The 22,116-nt window shown below is 41.6% G+C and overlaps 1 protein-coding gene across 1 annotated transcript; it reads right to left on the minus strand.

Annotated features, from left to right (window-relative positions):
* Positions 1 to 664: 664 nt before the first annotated feature.
* Positions 665 to 9,439, minus strand: LOC116327127. The gene is made up of 7 exons (XM_039619664.1): positions 9,311 to 9,439; positions 6,305 to 6,502; positions 6,077 to 6,190; positions 5,220 to 5,276; positions 2,498 to 2,758; positions 2,255 to 2,377; positions 665 to 1,509 (listed from the first exon to the last, which is right to left on the minus strand). The coding sequence occupies exons 2-7, from the start codon at positions 6,479 to 6,481 to the stop codon at positions 1,444 to 1,446; spliced, it is 798 nt and encodes a 265-aa protein (XP_039475598.1). The 5' UTR covers positions 6,482 to 6,502; positions 9,311 to 9,439; the 3' UTR covers positions 665 to 1,443.
* Positions 9,440 to 22,116: the final 12,677 nt, after the last annotated feature.

Below are 22,116 nucleotides of genomic sequence, written 5' to 3' on the forward strand. Positions count from 1 at the left end.
GCAACACATTTAGGTTATAAGCTGTGCAGCGACTTTCTCCAGCAGTTCTTTGTAGCGCTGTCGATCACCAGTACTCTGAAAGTGAAAAACAGCATGGGTAAAGTGCATGAAAAGGTGCTGACACATTCAAACCATGAACAACAACAGTGACCACTGCTCTAACTACTGCAACTACTGCACAGACTGACTAAGTGTGGCCAGTTTTTTTGTTGGTGTTTTAAACTGAGCAGACAGTGAGCAGGACAGAGTCACAGCCGCTGCATAGAATCAGAGATCCACCTAATCATTCCTGTTTTTTCCATTTCACAATTTCTGCTGTTAACTATTTAAATATTAAAATAATTATGTGAGTGAAATTTAAATGGTTTCTATCCACTGAATATGAACCTCTCACTATCTCAGTTGACTGACATTGTATGTTTCCATGAATCTTCTAATGAGTTTGAACTTTAAACACAGCATGTAACTTATAATAAAAAGGTCCTAAACTAAACCTAAACTCAGACTACTTGCTTGCTGTGCAGTTTGGAAAACAGAAACCAGGAACTAAATGCAGACCTGTTACAATTAGTTCTTCCTCGTATTTGGCAGAAGTGAGAATGTGGTTTGGTCTCCATCTGATTCACGATTACGAAATCTGAATAAACACACAACGTACAACAGCTGAACCTTTCATGTTTTATTGAACATGCCAAGAAATACAATACAATACAACTTTATTTGAATAGCACATTTAAAACCAGAGATACACCAAAGTGCTTCACAAAATCCAATAAAACAGTAGCAAAATACAAAAGCAGATACGCTAGCAAGTGGGAGGCATTGATTAACCAAGTATACAAGTACGCAGATAAGCAAGTAAGACTTAAAAATAAAATTGATAAAACAATATAAGCAAAACAGTGGAAAAGGGGAGGGCAACAAAGAACACTTAAAGGGCATGCTTCAGGAAGCTGGGAAGGCTAAACTAAAAAGGTCGGATTTCAATCGAGCCTTGAAGGTCTAGATTGAGTCAGATGCGCGAATAGCATGAAGGAGGTTGTTCCAGAGGTTAGGTGCGACTGAAGCGAAAGCATTTACAGCACAGCCTGGGAAAAGTACATTCTTGAGTTTCTTAACATTTCAAGCCTCATTTAAAAGTAAGAACCTCCCCTGACATTCCCTGTTTAAACACTAAAAAAGAAAGAAAAGAAAAGAGTTACCAGTTTGTATTTTGACTGAATAAACTTCAGGTTATTGCACAGCGTCTGAGCTCAGGACTCTGACTTATAACAATAAATTTTTTGTTTATCAATCACTTTTACCAACCCGGTGCTGGGATCTAACTAAATATAAGATATATGTCACTACATTAACACACAGTCATAATTCATATATTACCAGTAAGTTATAAGTAAGAATGTGTGTAAATCTCTGACACTTCCATGCACAGAGCCAAGATGTTTATGCCACAGGCTGTGCAGTAACTTCCTCCAGCAGAGGTTTGTAGAGCTCTGGGTCGTCAGTGCTCTAAAAGAGAAAATAATATTTATAAAGTGTCGACTCCCTCCAGTCACAAGCTCGACTGCGCACACTTTGATGACAATTTCAAGAGGAATACAAAAAGGATTCAATGTTTAATGAAATATTTAATGTAAGTCAGCATTAAAAATAAAGTGCAATTACAATTTATTTTATTGTTATTAAAACAAACTGTGGTAAGCTGTTGAAGTCCACACTAAGATAAAGTTGGGCACAGCTGTTCAAACTTCCTCTGGTCTATCTTTTTTGGAGGTGTAGGTTTTATTAGTCCCAACAGTTCTTCTTCCTCATGGCTCTCTCTCTCTCTGCAGCAGTTCCACCAAGCTCTGATTCACACAGTCTCTCCCTAAAATCTGCAGCCTGAACTCTGGACTTGCTGTCCTGGGTCGGTCCACGTGGGAGCCAGTTTCTACAAAGTGTTTGAAGTTCCACAAATATTCTGGACTGACTGAGCTTCATGCCTTAAAGTCATGATGGGCTGTTGTTTTGTTTTATGTTGTAATTCTGCTCTCTGTCTGTACATCAGATATAAACTTTAACTGACTCACTCAAACTGGTAGAGAGCATGAGAACACTGCACAGGCTCACTGTTTGTTACCTGGTTTCACTGATATTCAGACCAAACGGATACTTGGAATTCCTGCAAGAACACTTCATGTGTTCAGCCAACATCTTCTACTATTTAACATGTTTATCAGAATGTGCTTGAACCGCTGTGTTGTCCATTATCTACCTTGTTTTGTCCTTTTTCTTTGTTCCTCAGAGCCTTGATTCCCAGGACAGCAGAGCTTATCACAACACAGAGCTCCAGAACAGACAAGATGATCATCACAGCACTGATGCTTCTCAGGAGCATCTGATGGGACACAAACAACAGTGTTTCATCTAAAGTCTCAAAATGTTATATATTACAGCATACAAGAGAGTATCATATAGTGTATATGTGCTATTTTTCTTTCTCCTTTCCCTAACTTACCACCAGCACTGCCTGGCCCTCCAAGCATTTCTCCTGAAGGAGTTTTTCCTCCAAAGATGGAGGCCTTATTGTTTTCCTTCCATACCAGTAATCATTGTAGCCATTGTAGCCATTGTAGCCATTGTAGCCATTGTAGCGACTGTAGCAATTGTAGTCATAGTTCCTCCAATAACCAATGTCTACTAAATAAACGCCATACAGTGCGATGCCTGTGATGGCAAAAGCAACTCCAGTCAGATTCAGAATCACAGTAAGGATGACCTGAAAAACAAAAATGACCAGTTAATGTACAAGAAAATATCCAAACCATAAATGACACTTAGTGCATTCTTAGACTAAAGTATCATATCCTATGTGAGTACGCATGTTTACGTAGTCGTGTCTGGATTCTTCATTAATCTAAATGTTGGTTTCTGTCTAGTTGCTGCTTTAGGATATGATGGTTGTGATTTTCATGTTAAGTTTGTGTTTCTGTTTTTGGTTTGTTAATCTTATTCTTCACTTCAGATTAATAAAGTATCTGATTCTGATGATTCTTCAGATTTTGAATCTCTGTCGTAGATGTCAGTCTGGTGACTCCATGTTTATGTTTTGTGTTTATCAATTTTTAGAGTTTTCTGGTTTTTTATTATTTTTTCTGTGCTCCCCTTGTGTTCATGTCTTTTTACTTTGACAGTCCCTTGTCTCATATCTGTGTCCCTAGCCTTGTCTCCCCTTAGGCTATGTCCACAGTAGACCGGATAGATTTGAAAATGGCATTTTCAACTGAAAACGCTCCGCGTCCACACTAGCGTTTTCAGTCATTTTCACAGAGTTGTGCGTCTACATTGAAACGGCCCAAAACGCTTACTTTCCAGTCTTGCGCATGTGCAAAAGCGAGTGAATTTGTGCAAATTAAAGAATTTGAATAAAAGCTATCTGGAGCATGTACGAACTGATGTTAATCTTTTTTTTTTAGGGCTGTCAAAATTGAGAGCAATCAAAACAACTACTGTATAATGCCCTCCGCTATCTTTGTTTAATTGGTCACATGACTGCATCACATGACCAAAATGCGTCATCGTTTTAGAAAGTCTGCGTTTTCAAGCATCCACACTGCGACGGGACAGCTCCGTTTTGAAATGTATGCATTTTCGGGAGCATTTTCAAAACGCTTTGGTGCAGTTGTGGATCGTTGTGGACTTTATTGTTATTCTTTGTGATTTTTTAAAAATGTTTTTGATTGTTTATTTTTTGTTTTTTGTCTGGCAGCTGACACAGTCTCTCAGAGGATGGGAGGTGACAGGAGGAGAGAAGCTGCAGAGACACATAATAAAACTGCAACCCTGCCTCCTGGTCCCAAGTCTAGATAATCACATTTGTGGAGGGGGTTTATTAATTTGGCCAGATTTCTAAAAAATGAGAGCTTCTTCGACGTGAATTATAATTTTACGGAAGTTATGTTTAAACTTAGGCAGCAGTTTTTTAACCTTAGCCAGCTGATCTGACTCTTTTTCATTTTCCTCTTCCTTTATTCTTCTTGACATGATGAAATATAGAAACAGAACGAGTTCTGGATCACATCCCCTATTCAGTGTAATCTCTCAGGAAATCTAATGTGACGTCTTCATGCATGCTCAATCATCCAGGTAAGGAAATCCCAGAAAGCTGGTTCAGTGGGAGAAATGTTTGGTCACTCATCCATCCTCTTCAGTCTCATTTGCATAATGACTGAAACTGGCACCACTGATGAACAATGGGCTGTGAGGTCAGTTTCTTGACCATTAGTATGCAAATTCTCATGACTGCTGATCTACAACCACTGATCAAAGACCATTGATCAATGGCCATGAGTACCATTGGATATGAAAAGTTGCAGGTTAGCCTTCTTAGACTGTAGGATTTCCATCAGTAACTGGAGACATTTAAATGCTGATGTGTACCGTAAAACCACACATACGGATCAGTATTTAAGGTTTGACTCTCATTATCCAGTGGAGCACAATCTGGGTTTCATCAGCACAATACAACGCAGAATGAACACCATCCCCACAGACAAAGCGGTCAGGGAAGCAGAAGAACATCACATCAAGAAGGCCCCGAGTAAATGTGCTTATCCCAGCTGGACATTTGTCAAAGTTAAAGCTAAAAGCCTAAAGAAAGCTCCAGCCGATCCAGGAGAGAAGGACAAGTGCTGCCTAAGTGAAAACCCTTAGTGATCCTGTATGTGTCAGGAGCATCGGAACAGTTGAGACGCATTTTTTCTAAACACCGCGTCTCTGTGGCTTTTAAAACCCTGAACATGCGCCGCTCTTCTGTGTTGCGCCGGATGGCACAACACAGAAGAGCTACCTCGTCAGGCCAGGACTCTGCAGTCTATTTACACCTACAGGCCAGTGGACACTCTTTCCATGATGAGGATGTACACATCCTGATTGTTGTTTGTAATATAAACTGTTTCAAGATGCAGTGCGAAAAGTTGGAGGTGGGATCAGGAGTGGGAAATAAATTGAACTATTTTATTTGATAAAAATAATTTAGCAGCAGCAGTTATATGTAGACTACAGGGGTGTTAAGTCCTCCCTCAGCAAACGTCCCTCCAGTATGTATGTAAGTGTATGTATGCTGTAGGACATACTGTACATGTTTAATATATTTATCATGAATGCAAATAAGAATAAGACATGACATCAAAAAGTCCTTTAGAGATCATATGAAAATGTTTTACAGCTGAAATACTCACCAAACATGGACTTGGATACTTCTCAGACAAAATGCACATAATGCCGAAGATGATGAACTACACAAAAGAAAAATTAAATAGATACATAAATAAAGTTCATGTCCATCTTTTTACTGAGAGGAACAGAGAAAACAGTCCATTTTAAGAACAGGAGGGGTCTTTATGGACATTTTATCCCCTCTTCTTGCAGGATATGTTGTAAATAAAACTTTTCACCATGAGAGAACAAATATATACTTTGTTTGTGTAAACTGCTATTTTGAACTATAGCCAATTTTTTATGTAAACTAGCAAAACTATGAATTGGTGTTTGTAAATGTGCACTAGTGTCATCACTCTTAGATAGATCTTGGACAAAACTTGGCAATTAAGCTTTCTGTCACATATTTAACTGTGGAAAGATACGTTTGACCCCCAAAATGATCTTCTGTTAAAGATTACTCATTTGATTCCTATTCCATTACTGTGACTGGTCTGGTTTACATGGTTCTTTTTTAGCATTTCATTTCTCATCTGCTGTATCCAGTATGGCCTGATGTGTAATGGAAAAATAGATCTGGTCATCTTTTTTCTTAACCAAATCTCACTAACAAGGGAGTGACACAGGTCACCAATTTATCACAAACAGACAACCAAACACTCTGATTTCCACTCCTAAGACCAATTTAGAATTATAAGTTAACATGAAACACATCTTTGGGCTGTGGGAGGAAACCGGATCACCCAGAAATAACTCACACACAACTCACACCCAATCCAGGACCTTGTTGCTACTAGGCAACAATAACAACCACTGTGCTGCTTATTAGACAAATATATACATATATATATATCATTATTCATCATTATTTCCTTACCAATGCAGCCAACCAAAATGGAAAGCCTAAGTAGTTTAAGTAAGGGGAGTTCCAAGTACTATAGAGTATAAGTCCTAATCCAATGTTGAGAAGCCCGATCATTATCTGCAGAGTCTGTGAAAAATGAAGTACAGTATGAACAGTGAACATTGTGCAGTTTAAGAAAAAACTACAAATTAAAAAAATAGGCATAATATAAAATGTGATGTATAGATGGTTGTAGCTCACCCCCAGCACTGTCTGAGAAGCTCTGTTGAGACTTCTCAGGTGCTGAGACACACTGCAGCACACTGGACTGTAGCAAAGGTTCTTGAAGATCTGGCACAGAGGAGGCCAAGGACTTTGGGGGTCAGAGGTCAGAGTGAGTACTGTGACCCCATCAGCCTTGGACATAGTCACTGACATCCTGTCTTGAGATCCTGGAGACTGAGAGACAAGATAAAACTGAAATGAGCTGAATCAGATTAAAGTCTTAGCGGAAAAACAATTTGACCCAAACACCTCACTTCCCTTCACTTATCTTCACTTTCCACCAAAAGAGCTTTAAACAGAATTTTAAAAGTAATCTGTTAATAAAAATTAAACTGACTTGATGCCGGGAGGCTGTCACATCACTGGACGCTCTCAAGTTGGCTTTAATGGGTGACACTGGTTCTTCACTGTGCTAATACTAGTTTACAAGAATGTTTTACATGGAAAGGCAACCTCCAGGTGCTGAAAATGGAATCCAGCAATGATGTGCCCAGTCATTTTACTGTGTCGGCTACAACAGCAGGTCACTTGTCATTAACTTCTATGTTAAAATTTTCACTTCACAGCAGAAAAAAGTTTGTCATCTGCTACAAAAAATTGGTTTGGTCTCTATAGATAATTTCTGGCATAATAATAACAACAAACAACAACAACAATCTTTATTTATAGAGCACATTTAAAAACCAGCGGTATACCAAAGTGCTTAACATAAGAGACAGAGAAGTAACACAAGTATTATAAGGCCTTAGCAAAATATCAAATATACTCACAGGTCAATGGCACTAATACACAGGGGTAATATAAAATGCATATCAAAAAATAAAAACATAATAAAAGCACAAGCCATAAAAATATGTATAGAAAAAAGAGAGTAAGTCTAAAAGTCAGGTGCAAGCATTAACAAGCAGGAAAGGCAAGATTAAACAAATAGGTTTTTAACCGTGATTTAAAAGATTGGATAGAATCGGACGCCCGGATCGCAATCGGAAGGTTGTTCCACAACTTTGGTGCAGCCAGGGCAAACGCCCGGTCACCTCTAGACTTCAGCCGAGATCTAGGCTGCACCAAGAGTAACTGAGTAGATGATCTTAATGCTCTGGCAGGAACATACGATTTAAGGAGTTCCTTAAGGTAGCTCGGTGCTGTGTTGTTGGTAATTTTAAAGGTAAGCAGCAGTATTTTAAATTGGATACGGTATTTTATGGGTAGCCAATGCAGATCCGCTAGGACAGGAGTGATACGGGCAAACTTCCTAGTTCTGGTCAGAATGCGTGCTGCAGCATTTTGGACTGTCTGCAGTCTATGAAGGAGGGCAGAATGAAGACCGAAATAAAGTAATCCAGCCTCGAGGTCACAAAGGCGTGGATGAGCTTTTCCAGGTCCTTATGGGGAACATACTGCCTAGCCTTAGAGATGAGACGGAGTTGGTAGAAACTAGATCTAACTACAGCAGACACTTGTTTATCGAGTTTGAACGAGCTGTCAAGCAACACGCCCAGATTGCTAACAGTGTCAGAAAGGGAGCTGGTAAGGGAACCAAAGGCATCACGAAGTTGGCCATGAGGAACGTTGCTGCCAAATACCACAATTTCAGTTTTCTTATCATTTAGGATAGGAGTGTTTGCTAGGAGCCATTCTTTGACCTCGCGCATGCACTCTTGGAAACAGTGCAAGGACAAAGCAAGATCATCATTTAGTTCAAAGTAGATCTGTATATCGTCAGCATAGCAGTGGAAAGAGGTGTGGTATTTCTCAAAGATTGCACTTAGAGGGAGCATATACAGTGAGAAAAGAGTAGGGCCTAACACAGATCCTTGAGGCACGCCATAACAACCAACATCATCATAATAACAATCATATTCATAATAAAAGTGCGATGGTCCGTAGTCGGGTGACTCCATGTTTCGGTTTTTGTTTATTCAATGTTCTGGGTTTTTCATGATTTGTTTTTTTGTATTTTCTGTTCCTTAGTTATTCTTTAGCACTGCTGTGATTTCCTTTAGGTTTTGTCTCTGTGCCTCCCTTGTGTTCCTTCTGTTGTGTCTTGTTTTCCTGGTTCGATGTTTGTGTTATTTCCTATTTTACTTTGACAGTCCCATGTCCAATGTCAGTGTGTCTAATTTTCCTTCCCCTTGTCTTGTTATGTCTAATTAATCCCAGCTCTGGTTTTCCTCCTGATTCCCATTCCCTCATTATTCCCTTGTATATTTAAGCCCTGTGTTTTCCTTTGCCTTTTGTCCTGCTGTACCTCCTCATGTGTGTAAGTCTCCCTGTGTTTCTGGTTTCCGTCCTACGTTTCTAGTTTCCTGGAGTTTTAGTTCTAGTTTTCTAGAACTAAAACTTTTCTAGTTTTAGCTCTAGAGTCCTGTGTTCACACACACTTCCTGTCTGCCTCCGCCTCACATGACAAAAAGTTGTCATTATTAATTTTTTAATCTTTCATTTCTGCTGAATTGTTTCTCCTTCCTCCCTCAGTTGTTACATGAAAAATCTTTTTCTCACTAATCGTTGCCACATTTATATCAACAAAGCTAAATAAAAGAAACTTTTTCTATTTAATGCAACACATTTCAAAAACTCCAGAAATGTAGTTAAATCCACATGTGCAGCACATAGTGATGTCAGCACCAGCCCCAGCTTTATTTACTACACGCTCTTGTTCAAGGAACAAGGAAGTCCTGTTAAAATTGGCCAGTTGCCTCTTTTTGTGTTGTTTTCCACCCACAACCTGAAACACCTGTACCAATGGATAAATATATGTAATATATTTTATATTTATTATTAGAGTTCTTACTTTATAAGTTGTATTTTTGTCTCCCAGAAATCATAAAATCTGTTTCAACTTGATGTGTTTTCTGATGTTGTTAAAACTTACAACATGGAGATCGATGAACAACGATTAGCTTAAACCACATTTTTTACATAAATACATAACTCTTAATTAGCCTAAATTACAAACTGAATCAAACATGAAAGACTTACCTGTTAGTGAAGAACAAAAACTTAAACAACTCCGTTTGAAAAGCAAACAAGTCTGATCAAGTAAGCGGTACACTGGAAAGAGGAAACCAAGAGCTGGCCAAACCTGTTACCAATAGCACCTCCTCTTTATGCTCTCCATTATAAGAAAGATGAGAATAAAAAATATGATGTATGAGGTAACATCTCCAGAAAAGGTAGCGGTGACATGTGAGTAGCCACAGGTTTATGTTCAGTTCATATCAAGAGTCAAAGAAATATTCAACAAACATACCAAACTTGAACTTCAAACATTCATCAAATAAACTTGATCAGCAACTTTATAATAAAGATTTTATTACAATTAATTAATTAGGACAATCAGTCAAACATAACTCAAAGAATTACCTGTTAACAAACTTGGTGTGTTTGCTGCACAGTTTGGAAAAAGTAAACCAGGAAAGAAATACGACAGCGCTCTCTGGTGGTCACTGCGACACTGTTACTACACCTTTATTGTACAATTACAATAAAAAGGTTATGAGCCATGTCCACTTTTCCACAGGCGACCAGTGATGGGAATAACAGCGTTAGAAGTAACGGTGTTACTAACGGCGTTACTTTTTTCAGTAACGAGTAATCTAATGTTGGGATTAAATTAAATGAAGTGCCTCAATTCTATGCTTTATACTAACTAAAATGCCATATAACCATATAATGTAGTATTAAGTGGAGACAGCCCTGGAAAATAAAAGCATTAGACTACGTGTCCTTGGAGGGTACAATGCTGTAGACTCTCGCTCACGCTTGCCTGGGAAAAAGATAAGAGGGGATCATCTTCTAGTGGAAAGTTACTGAGACACTGTTGTTTAGACTAGAATGAGAGAGCTTCTGTAATAAAACTGTTAGGGGCACACCAACAATTTTGAGATCCGCGGCACCGTGTCATGCAGGATGCTGTCAGAGTTTTACCCCTGATGCTGCTGGATAAACAGAAACTCACTCAGGAACGAGGTCACACAGAGCTCAAGTTTTCACTCGCGAGAGGGAAGCAGTTGTCTCCAACCCACTTCAACTATATTCATAAAGCTTGTTGCTGTATACCTATGAGAAATTACTATAACTGGTTACAAAGTGTGATTGTGCTGTGCAAGCATGGTTATACAATGTGTGGTTATATGATGGGAGTGCAGCTCTCCCAGATTATTGTCAGTAGAATCTGTTCTTCTCAAGGCTGCTTGTTCCCCTTATCAAGGTCGTGCACGTAGTCATATGCGTGGGTTACCTAGATAGCAAACAGAAGCATTCTAGCTTTTTAAATGGCAACCTACAACACATACATTAAACCTAACAGACACATCTCCCTTCTAGAGGTAATTGTGTAAGAGAGTAATGTGTGAAATGGACCGTTACCAACAAGAAAATCCGGGGCGGTCGCGTTCCTATTTTTCAACAAACAGATGGTTGAAGCTGTCTTCAGCTTACTGCATCTTATATCAGTTGCAGAGAAGTAGCTGTCTACGTAAGTAATCCAGGCCCTACAGCTTTAAGCAGCTGCGCGCGCTCCCATGGACAGCAATCACTTTCTGCCAGATGATCACTTTTTGGCACAACACCTGGAGCTAAGGGGGCAAAACAATCGCATGAGTGCTGCTGTTTGACTGAGGAAGAATACAGTAGTCGTGATGTAGCGGCAACCTTCGGTCCTTCTTTGCCGCTTCTGCAGGACGTAAAGTTTCTGACTCGTGCTCTTGTTAAATCGCTTGTATGCCTTTCGGTAGCAAAAACGAGGCGAAGGAAAAAGGAGCAAAACATTTATTCTCCATACAAACCGAAAAAATACAAACCAAATGCCTCTGGTGGGAGCTCCGTTTACATTCCCTTTATGTTACAACGAAAAATAACATTAAACGGCGACGCTCAGAAAACTGTTGCTCCACGTCCTGCTTGCTAGCCTAACCTTTCTTCCCCCCCACATGCGGGCCAAAAAATACACACACCCTTTACGACATCTATCAACACTTTACAACAACACAAAAGATTAACAAAGCAGGATTAATTTATGGAGCACAGCATATTACATTATAACATAAAATAATGAAGATTATAACTAGAAACTCAAAGATCATGACAAATACTTAAATATGGCATGATGTAACTAAGTAAAATATTGGCCTGAACTGTCTAAGCTCCAACACGTGGTAAGCCAATCACATGACCACTTTAAAATGACAAAGCAACAAGGTGATATATACCAGTTTATAAATTGTGTTGGTAGGCCACGTAAAACCGAAGTCATGTTAAACAATATATACACGGCGTTTTTTCCTGAATAGTTTCGTCACGATTGTCTAAGGACAGCGCAGCGAGACCTCTCTGCTTATGACCAAAAAATTAAAAAAACAAAACAAAAAACAGCCCTTTCGTGTTGATGGAAAAATGCACCATGTCGACCAATCAAAAGATGATATGGCAAAATGACATTTGGTTGTTTAGGAAGAGGGAGAAGATTTAGGAGTGACGGCGAGAGTGAGAGAGAGAGAGAGAGAGAGAGACAGCAGAAAAAGAGCGAGTTTTGAGATGTGAGAGATTTGTGATGTTTAGCGTGTTTGGAGTGTGTAGTTAATGTGTTGTCTTGTGTAGTTAGTGTGTAGTGTTGTGGATAGTTTTGTGTTGTGTGTCAGAACAATGAGGCGACTGCTGTCTCCAGGTAGAAAACAGGAGGAGTGATACACCTGCTGCTGTCAGACTTGCAGGTATCAGGCTGTGATGTTCTCTTTAATAGTGGACAGAAATTATTTTTTTGGAGTGGCACAAATAGTTTGTGTGGCATCTTATTGAATGCAGAACAGCTGATTGTTCTGTAAATAGTTTGAAATGGTTGTAAAAAAAAAAGGGTAAAAGTTAAATGGATGCAAATAACTTTGTTGTTTGCAAAACTTGTGCATATGAATTTAAAATTGACAATTTATTTTAGCATTTAAAGCTATGAAATATGATTCAATAAACACATTTGTGGTTGTTACAGTAAAAAAATATAACTTTTTCTACTCGGATTTTATGTTTTTTGTCTGATTTTAGATCAATTGTGTTAATACAGTATGTCAAAATGAAAACATAACTGTAAATTCAGACACGTGAGGTTGTGCTGAAAAGGATGATACCAAACAAGGCAAAGAAAATAGTTTTTAAAGGTGAAATGTAGAGGAAACATCAAAAGTGGTTAAAATGGCCAATTATACCCTGGAGCCCAGATGGTTAAACTTTTCTTTTAAAGTAACACAATAGTTACTTTTCAAGTAATTACTTACTTTTAGAGTCTTGTAACTCAGTTACTTTTTTGAAGAAGTAACTAGTAGCTATAATTAATTACTTTTTCAAAGTAACTTGCCCAGCACTGCAGACAACACAAACACAACAAACACAACACAAAACAGCTCCACCACGCCCACCCACACATGCAGGGCCTTGGGGTGCAGGTGTGTCACCAGGGTGCAGGGGAGGCCCCCCCCCTTCCGGCCGCCTGTGCCTCAATTTTATTCCACAACGTAAATATCCACATTGCTCACACTCTCATAACACATACATATAGGGCCTTGGAGGTGGGCACGTTACACGGCATCCAGAGGACGGTCTTTGTATTCAACCTCACCTCTGGCGCCAGTGCCCACCTCTCAATTTTAAATGCATGTAGACATTGAGGGTTCTCAGGAGGGGCCGTGCTGCACCTGCTGCTCTCTGGCAGGAAGCACCATGCTCCCCCGTGTTTTAAATGCACTTTAGAACAACACACAGCAACACTACACATGAGTGGGAGGAGGGAGGAATGGGGTCTTCACACACCCCCGTTCTCTGTTAGCCATCGGGGTGGAGGGGCTGGGAGGAGATGTTGGCCGTCCGACTGGGGTCTGGGATGCAGGGCCTCCCTGCTGCCTCGGAGCCGGGGGCGGTCTGCTTGCTTCCACCCGAGGGAGAGGGTAACATCTCCTGGGTCTAGGTGTGGTTTCCCCCTCTGGGGGTGAGTTTACCTGGACCTGGGGTATAGAGTATGTTTGGGGAGTATGATTGTGTGTACAGTGTCCATTAGTGTCTGCCTTTACGTTGGGTGAGTGCTGAGTATTTGTATATGTGTGGATGAGGGGGGGAATGCATGTTTGTGTCTGTGTGTGCCTGTACGTCTGTGTCTATATGTCAGGTTGGGTCTTAGACTCCACTTCTCTGGGAACATCTCAGGCCCTACAGAAATGGAGGCCTATCTCCCCTCACCACACTCCCTGCTGGTGGCTGATGCCCTCAGGCGTCGGTTGGTGGTTTTCGGTGTCTGGCTGGGCGCTCAGGTATGTACCAGCTCACTCCCAGTGGCTGCTTGGACAGGTCAGGCTCGGTCGGGCCTCCTCCAGGGGGTGGGGGGCCCTCAGGCCTCTGGGCCTGCGGCTCGGTTCACTCGGGCACAGCTGGCTACCGGTGGAGCCCGCGGCACGCCACTGCAGCCCCCTCCGGTTTCTGCTCCATGGCTGCTGGTTGACCCCTTGTCTGGGGCTCTCCTCAGCTATTCCCAGGAGGGTGGCAAGGATGCCCCTCCAGTGGTCCTCCTTAGGCTCTCGGGGCCTCTGGATGTCTCGGGCCTGGATCTCCTCCATGCCTGCTTCATGACCTGGGGGACGTGGCTATGGCTCCCCACACCACCTAGAAGATTGCTATATGGAGAAACCATTTGAATAAAAGCACGCTCATCCACACAGGTGTACACACGGGTGTTCACTGTTCATAGACACAAAGCACACCTTTCTTGGCTGCTACCTCAAAGCACATTGTGTGCTGTTGGTCCTGCGTGCTGCACAACAACATTCAATATTTAGTATTTACTGTTATTTACACTTAGCTGGAGTAATTTCATGGAGTTGTGTTTATGCTGCTGCTCACTTATTTTGCTTGTTTTCTCTTATTTTTCTCTCAACTGGTGATCCGGGAGATTTTCTTTTTCTTTTTAATTGGAGATTATGCATTGGAATTTCAGGAGCAGGACCACGCCTCCAAACACGCTCCCTCTGGTTGTGATCTATAGAGGTTCCCCCAGTTCTGCAAGCTGTTCATTCTCATTTACGTGCCCCACCCTCACTCCCTCCTTTTTCTCAATTCTTTAACTTCTTCATTTCTATTTAGTGCATGGGGATCTGCCAGGCCCGGGAGCCATTGCCAGTCCCCTTCGAGGCCTTCTGCAAACCGCAGCTCAACTCATGTCAAACCATTTACTAACTAAAACGCTGTCAAACCTAAAATGAGGATGTGGGCCCAGCTAGTGAATTGTCCTTTCTCACTGTCCCTCTTCCCTGCTGTTTTTCTTTTCCCTCATTTTTCTTTCTCCCTTTTATATCCCCCAGCCATATCTGTTCCGTCTGTAACAACTGAATATAAAAATGAAATAAAGTAAATAATAATAACAAAAAAAAGTCGATCAAATGGACCAACACAAAGCCGTGATGATCCACTTGGTTTTTGGCCTTCAGACAACAATTCTGATGGCTAAAGAACCAAACGGGACAGACAAACAAACAAAAAAAAGACAACACAAACACAATCTGACTCAAATAATGACAAACATTTGTATTTTTAATGATTTCTTGAATACTCCACATTGAATTATTTTGTTCAGCCCAGGCTGGTCACAGTACAGGAACTATTTGCCTCAGCATTCCAAATATCAACCATTCATTAGATACCCAGCACATATCTTTTAAAGTTTTATATAAATGTCACGGTTCTGGGTCATTGTGACTCAGCATTTTAAGTTCTCATGTTTTGGTTTATTTTTGCATTATGGATTGTTTCTCTGGTGCTTTATTGATTATTATTATAATCTAGGTTAAGAGATTAGTTCTTATGTTTGGTATTTCTCTGGATTATGATTTGCTTGGGTTTTGACTTGTGCTGGGTTGATTTGGTATTAAGGATTATTCTGGGTTTTGTTCTCCTTACTCTATTCTGTGTTCTGGCCATTAGTTTTAGTCACTGTCTTCTCTGCTTGGTGTTATATTCTGTCTCTCAGTGTCGAGTCTGTGTCCTGGTTTAGTGATTCATGTTTCCTGTTTTATTGTGAAAGTCTTTGTCTTATGTTAGTGTGTCTAGCTTCGCTCCCCTGTCTCATTAGCCCTGATCTCTCCCAGCTGTGTCTCCCTCCTGTTTTCCATTCCCTGATTACTTCCCTGTGTATATTAGCCCTGTGTTTGCCCTTGCTCGGTGTCGCGTCGTACCCTCAGAATTATGCATGTGTGTTTCAGTTCTGTTGCCAGAATTCTTTGTTCAGTTCATGTTTTGTTTTCTCAAGCAATAAAGCTGAGGTTTAGAACTACATTTCCGTGTTTGAGTCCTGCACTTGGATCCACATCTCCACCTGCCCGCACACAGAGCCCTGACAATAAAGTTCACTGGAAATAAAATCAAGCATTAATGAATTATGTAAGAGTTACAGATGACTTCAGTTGGAGTGCTGGAGGCTGTACAGAATGTAAGAATATAAATTGCTGATATTTCAGTTCACCGAGTCAAGACATTTATGCCACAGGCTGTGCAGTGACTTCCTCCAGCAGTGCCTTGTAGAAAAGATACTGAAAAACTTCCAAACCACAACCAGCATCCTTTGTCTTCATTGATGTTTTCATTATGAATGTCAGCTGATAACGAACTCGTTCTTCATCTTCAAGTCAAGTGGCTTTATTGTCATTGCAGCCATGTAAAGTGATACAGTACGTTGTGAAACAAGACAACGTTCCTCCAAGACCATGGCGCTACAAATCACATATAACAGACAGTCAACACAGGACTACATAAAGTGTAATGTGCAAAAATTGCCAAAAATAAAACAAAAACAGTTCCTTTCCTGATCGTCCACATGAGGGCAAGTCCCAGCAAGTTTAAAGTTTTTTCACTTCACCTAACTGAGTCAAAGGAGTTTGCAAAGAAAAGCGTCTGGACTTCTTTAAGTTGCTTGAAGACGTTTCACCTCTCATCCGAGAAGCTTCTTCAGTTCTAAGGTCAAATGGCCGAGAGTCCCAGATTTAAACCCAGTGGGAGTATCCCCCCCAATGAGGGACAAAGGACCCCCTGGTGATCCTCTAATCACAAGCGCCAAGGTGTGAAAGCGGGTGTGGGACCTAATCAGCCAGGGTTTCGGGTGAGCCCATTGTGAAACCTGGCCCCACCTTGTCATGTGAATTCCTGAGGTCAGATGGCCCAGGATGTGAGTGGGCGTTAAGGCGTCTGGGGAGGGAACTCAAAACAAGACTCAGCAGTCCATCTGCATCTTAAGGATAGAGGTCACTCTTTTGAGGATGCCAATGTTCACATATTGGACAGAGAGGACAGATGGTTTGAAAGAGGAGTGAAAGAGGCCATCTATGTCCACTGTGAGCGACCATCTTTGAACAGAGGCGGTGGTTTACGACACCAACTGTCTGCCATCTATAATCCAGTTTTGAGTTCCCTCCCCAGACGCCTTAACGCCCACTCACATCCTGGGCCATCTGACCTCAGGAATTCACATGACAAGGTGGGGCCAGGTTTCACAATGGGCTCACCCGAAACCCGGGCTGATTAGGTCCCACACCCGCTTTCACACCTTGGCGCATGTGATTAGAGGATCACCAGGGGGTCCTTTGTCCCTCATTGGGGGGGATACTCCCACTGGGTTTAAATCTGGGACTCTCGGCCATTTGACCTTAGAACTGAAGAAGCTTCTCGGATGAGAGGTGAAACGTCTTCAAGCAACTTAAAGAAGTCCAGACACTTTTCTTTGCAAACTCCTTTGACTACGATGACCTGGATGACTGAGAACCTTCACAGACACTTCACCTAACTGAGTGCTGCTCATGCTGTAATATGGATTACTTGATTGTTGAATAAGTGATGTGCTGGACAGCTGACCACAACTCAGCTGATGTCACGGCTGGGTAGCCAGTGTGTTAAGGTGTGGACCCAGAAGGATCTAGATGATGCTGTTCAAAATGACGTGTGTCGGTTGACTGAGAGTCATCCTACTCTTTTCTCTGACACTCCTTACCGTACCACTGTGCTAGAGCATGACATTGATGTAGAGGACCACCTACCAATCAAACAGCATGCCTACCTGGTGAATCCCACTAAATGTGCTCTTTTCCAGACAGAAGTTTCTTGTCTACTGAAAATGGTCTTGCTGTTCCTAGCTCTACTGCGAAGTGTTTGCAATTGTGAAGTGTATTTATATGATATTGTCGTCTATTCAGACACCTGGTCAGAGCATATGGAAATGCTCACTGAGGTGTTCCGTCGCCTGGAAAGGTTAAACCCTCACCCTCAGCATCGCTAAGTGTGAGTTTGGCAAACTCACTGTGACGTATCTAGGGAAACAGGTGGGTCAGGGACAAGTGCGTCCTATTTTGGCAAAAATCCAGGCTATACTTGATTTTCTCTGCATGGTGGGCTACTACCGGGGTTTCTGTCGAAATTTTGCAGAAGTGGTCGCACCCCTCACTAGCCTCACTAGTGTGTTAAAACCTTTTGTGTGTTCCTCTGTGTGTCAGAGTGCTTTCCAGGCTGTTAAAACTCTCCTTTGCAGTACGCCAGTGCTGGCTGCCCCTGACTTTGCACGTCCTTTCAAATTAGAGGGAGATGCCAGTGCCAACGGAGCAGGTACCGTATTGTTACAGGAAGATCAACGAGGTGCGGATCACCCAATCGGCTATTTCTCAAAGAAATTCAATGTCCATCAGCAAAGGTATAGCATGATTGCGAATGCAGAACTTGAACCAAAGACTTATGAGATGGTCTCTCTTAGCGCAAGATTTCAATCTGGAAATTTGCCATAAAAAGGGTACAGAGAATGTACTAGCGGATGCACTGTCTCGAAGTTTCCTTTATTCATAACTGTCAAAACATCTACAAAGGAGATGCTTTGAGCTTGGGAAGGGAGTGTTATGGCCTGTGGCCATAGGAAATCTGTGTTAGCTGCTGTGTTGTGTTTCTTTACTGTGTTTTAAGAATCTCTGCAGCTCCTTCCTCTAATGAAGAGCAGTGAGCTGCTGGTTGGACCATGGACCATGTGATTGGGTCCAAAAGGCCGCGCTGAGAGCTGCCGGGAGAGAGCGAGTGCGAAGCGAGTGAGTGCAAGAGTGAACCGGTTGACAGCAAGACTCACACCTGGCCCTGGCTTCCAAAGTCTTTGTGTTTTCGGTGTATGTGTAAGCGTGCTCCTTCAGAGACACCAATATGTTTATATACAGTGGCTTGCAAAAGTATTCGGCCCCCTTGAACTTTCCCACATTTTGTCACATTACAGCCACAAACATGAATCAATTTTATTGGAATTCCAGGTGAAAGACCAATACAAAGTGGTGTACACGTGAGAAGTGGAACAAAAATCAAACATGATTCCAAACATTTTTTACAAATAAATAACTGAAAAGTGGGGTGTGCGTAATTATTCAGCCCCCTGAGTCAATACTTTGTAGAACCACCTTTTGCTGCAATTCCAGCTGCCAGTCTTTTAGGGTATGTCTCTACCAGCTTTGCACATCTACAGACTGAAATCCTTGCCCATTTTTCTTTGCAAAACAGCTCCAGCTCAGTCAGATTAGAGGGACAGCGTTTGTGAACAGCAGTTTTCAGATCTTGCCACAGATTCTCGATTGGATTTAGATCTGGACTTTGACTGGGCCATTCTAACACTTGGATATGTTTTGTTTTAAACCGTTCCATTGTTGCCCTGGCTTTATGTTTAGGGTCGTTGTCCTGCTGGAAGGTGAACCTCCACCCCAGTCTCAAGTCTTTTGCAGACTCCAAGAGGTTTTCTTCCAAGATTGCCCTGTATTTGGCTCCATCCATCTTCCCATCAACTCTGACCAGCTTCCCTGTCCCTGCTGAAGAGAAGCACCCCCAGAGCATGATGCTGCCACCACCATATTTGACAGTGGGGATGGTGTGTTCAGAGTGATGTGCAGTGTTAGTTTTCTGCCACACATAGCGTTTTGCATTTTGGCCAAAAGTTCCATTTGGTCTCATCTGACCAGAGCACCTTCTTCCACATGTTTGCTGTGTCCCCCACATGGCCTGTGGCAAACTGCAAACGGGACTTCTTATGGTTTTCTGTTAACAATGGCTTTCTTCTTGCCACTCTTCCATAAAGGCCAACTTTGTGCAGTGCACAACTAATAGTTGTCGATTCCCCCACCTGAGCTGTAGATCTCTGCAGCTCGTCCAGAGTCACCATGGGCCTCTTGGCTGCATTTCTGATCAGCGCTCTCCTTGTTCGGCCTGTGAGTTTAGGTGGACGGCCTTGTCTTGGTAGGTTTACAGTTGTGCCATACTCCTTCCATTTCTGAATGATGGCTTGAACAGTGCTCCGTGGGATGTTCAAGGCTTGGGAAATCTTTTTGTAGCCTAAGCCTGCTTTAAATTTCTCAATAACTTTATCCCTGACCTGTCTGGTGTGTTCTTTGGAATTCATGGTGTTGTTGCTCCCAATATTCTCTTAGACAACCTCTGAGGCCGTCACAGAGCAGCTGTATTTGTACTGAGATTAGATTACACACAGGTGCACTCTATTCAGTCATTAGCACTCATCAGGCAATGTCTATGGGCAACTGACTGCACTCAGACCAAAGGGGGCTGAATAATTACGCACACCCCACTTTGCAGTTATTTATTTGTAAAAAATGTTTGGAATCATGTTTGATTTTCGTTCCACTTCTCACGTGTACACCACTTTGTGTTGGTCTTTCACCTGGAATTCCAATAAAATTGATTCATGTTTGTGGCTGGGGGGCCTTTTCTTTTTGAACTGTTTTCTCCTGTTTCTGAGCTAGGGGTAGCTATTGTCATTTATTTGTTTTGGGTTTTTTTAGGGTTTAGTTTGTTTTCTCGGACGGAACTTAGTTGGTTTTGTTTATTATTTTGGCCTTGGTCCACCCTGCAGTTGTGCTTCTTGTCACTCAATAAAATCACCTTTACTCATAACCGGGTTTGTAGTTTGGTTTGGGAACCAGGGTGGGTACTTGCTTCTCTCTCCTCAGAATCTTATGTACGTCTCTACATGCCTAGACTAGGGGCGTAACATGTCCGTATTCGTTCTAACCTCAATGAACTAAGCCAATGTTGTAAAAGAGAGCATGCAAATGATGTGAAAGTTTGATAAAGTCATGCATTAAGCAGTTACCGCATGTCATTGCTCCTGAAAGTGGTTCTGAAAGCTATTTACATGACTGTTGTATGACTGCATGTTTAATGTGAGTCTCCCAGAAAGCTGTTAGCACAAAGACTAAAGCCAGCATTTTTATGAAAACTTACATGCAATGAATTTTAGCTCATGTGATGCATGAAAGCTGTACTAAGGGGCCTTGGTGTTTCCCAGTAGGCTCCACATAAAATAATGCAGACAAAACTAAAGAGATAACCTCATATCATATCCTCAAAAGTGACCTCAGAACAAGGTTTCACCCAAAATGTAGAAAGTTACAAATATAAATATAAATACTTTTGTCTTCGCACAACATTTCCTATGCAAATACAGGTTTAAGATAAATATAAAAAAGGATCTTTGTCAATATTCTACCATGTTTTGAAGTTGAGCTTTGATCTCCCAAAAGGCAGAGGTCATGTTGACACCGACACACCAGACAAGATGACCAGCAGCAGATTGATCCCTAGAATCACCATCTGGACACAAACGTACTCTTTGTTGTTACTCTCAGAAAATGTTGGCTGACTTTTGGTGAAATGTCAATGTTCACTTCTTTTAAAATTTAATGCATGTTTGAGACATATCTTTCTCATAGATACTGATCATCTCCCTGGGCTGCAGTCAGAGATGGATGAGTGATAATGGAGGATGAGATTAACTTTGCAGCTTCTTCTTCCCCACACTTACCACTGTCAGCTGATTACCCTGGGGATTTGCTCCATAATCCCCCATGGTGTATAGATGTATAGATGTCATAGCTTCACAATACACTCAGACAACTTAAAAGCCAACAAATGCTTCAAATGTAACAGTTTGTCTCCACAGTGGAAGTCACTGGGTGACTGCTGTTCAATGGAAAGAATTTCTTCAATGCTGTTCAACACAATGTGGGTGCATATATTGTTTAGGGATATGTACTGCTAAATGTAGCATGTACCAAATGATGCTGTAATATCTGCACCAATATGTTAGTAATAAGTCCATTAAGGTCTTGTAGGTTGTGAGGTGTGGCTTCCATGGATCGGAATTGTTTGGCCAGCAAATCCCACAGATGCTTGATTGGATTGAGATCTGGGGAATTTGGAGACCAAGCCAACATCTCAAACTCTTTTGTGCTCCCCAAACCATCTCTCAACCATTTTTCTTTTGTGGCAGGGTGCTTTATTCTGCTGAAAGTGGCCACAACCACCAGGGAGTACCATTCCATGAAACAGTGTACATGGTCTGAAACAATGCTTAGGTAAGTGGTCTGTGCCAAACTATCATCCACATGGATGGCAAGGCCCTACACAGAACATTGCCCAAAACATCACAGTCCATCCACAGCATTGCCTTCTTCCCATAGTGCATCCTGGTGCCAGGTGTTCCCCAGGTAAGCACACACACCCAGCCATTAATGTGATGTAAAAGAAAATGTGAAGATTATCTGGTTCCACCTGATGGCGCCGCCATTGCGTGCAATAGGTCGGCAGCCTTATGAAATTTCCCCCTTGTGGGACTAATAAAGGTATATCAATCAATCAATCAATCAATTATACTGTAAGCGACCGACGTGAGTTATGGCCTTTTGTCAAACTCACTCAAATCCTATTTTTACAGCTAAACACAAATTCAAATCCAA

This window comes from Oreochromis aureus, linkage group 11 (genome assembly GCF_013358895.1).
Source record: "Oreochromis aureus strain Israel breed Guangdong linkage group 11, ZZ_aureus, whole genome shotgun sequence".
In the NCBI taxonomy this organism is placed as follows: Eukaryota; Metazoa; Chordata; class Actinopteri; order Cichliformes; family Cichlidae; genus Oreochromis; species Oreochromis aureus.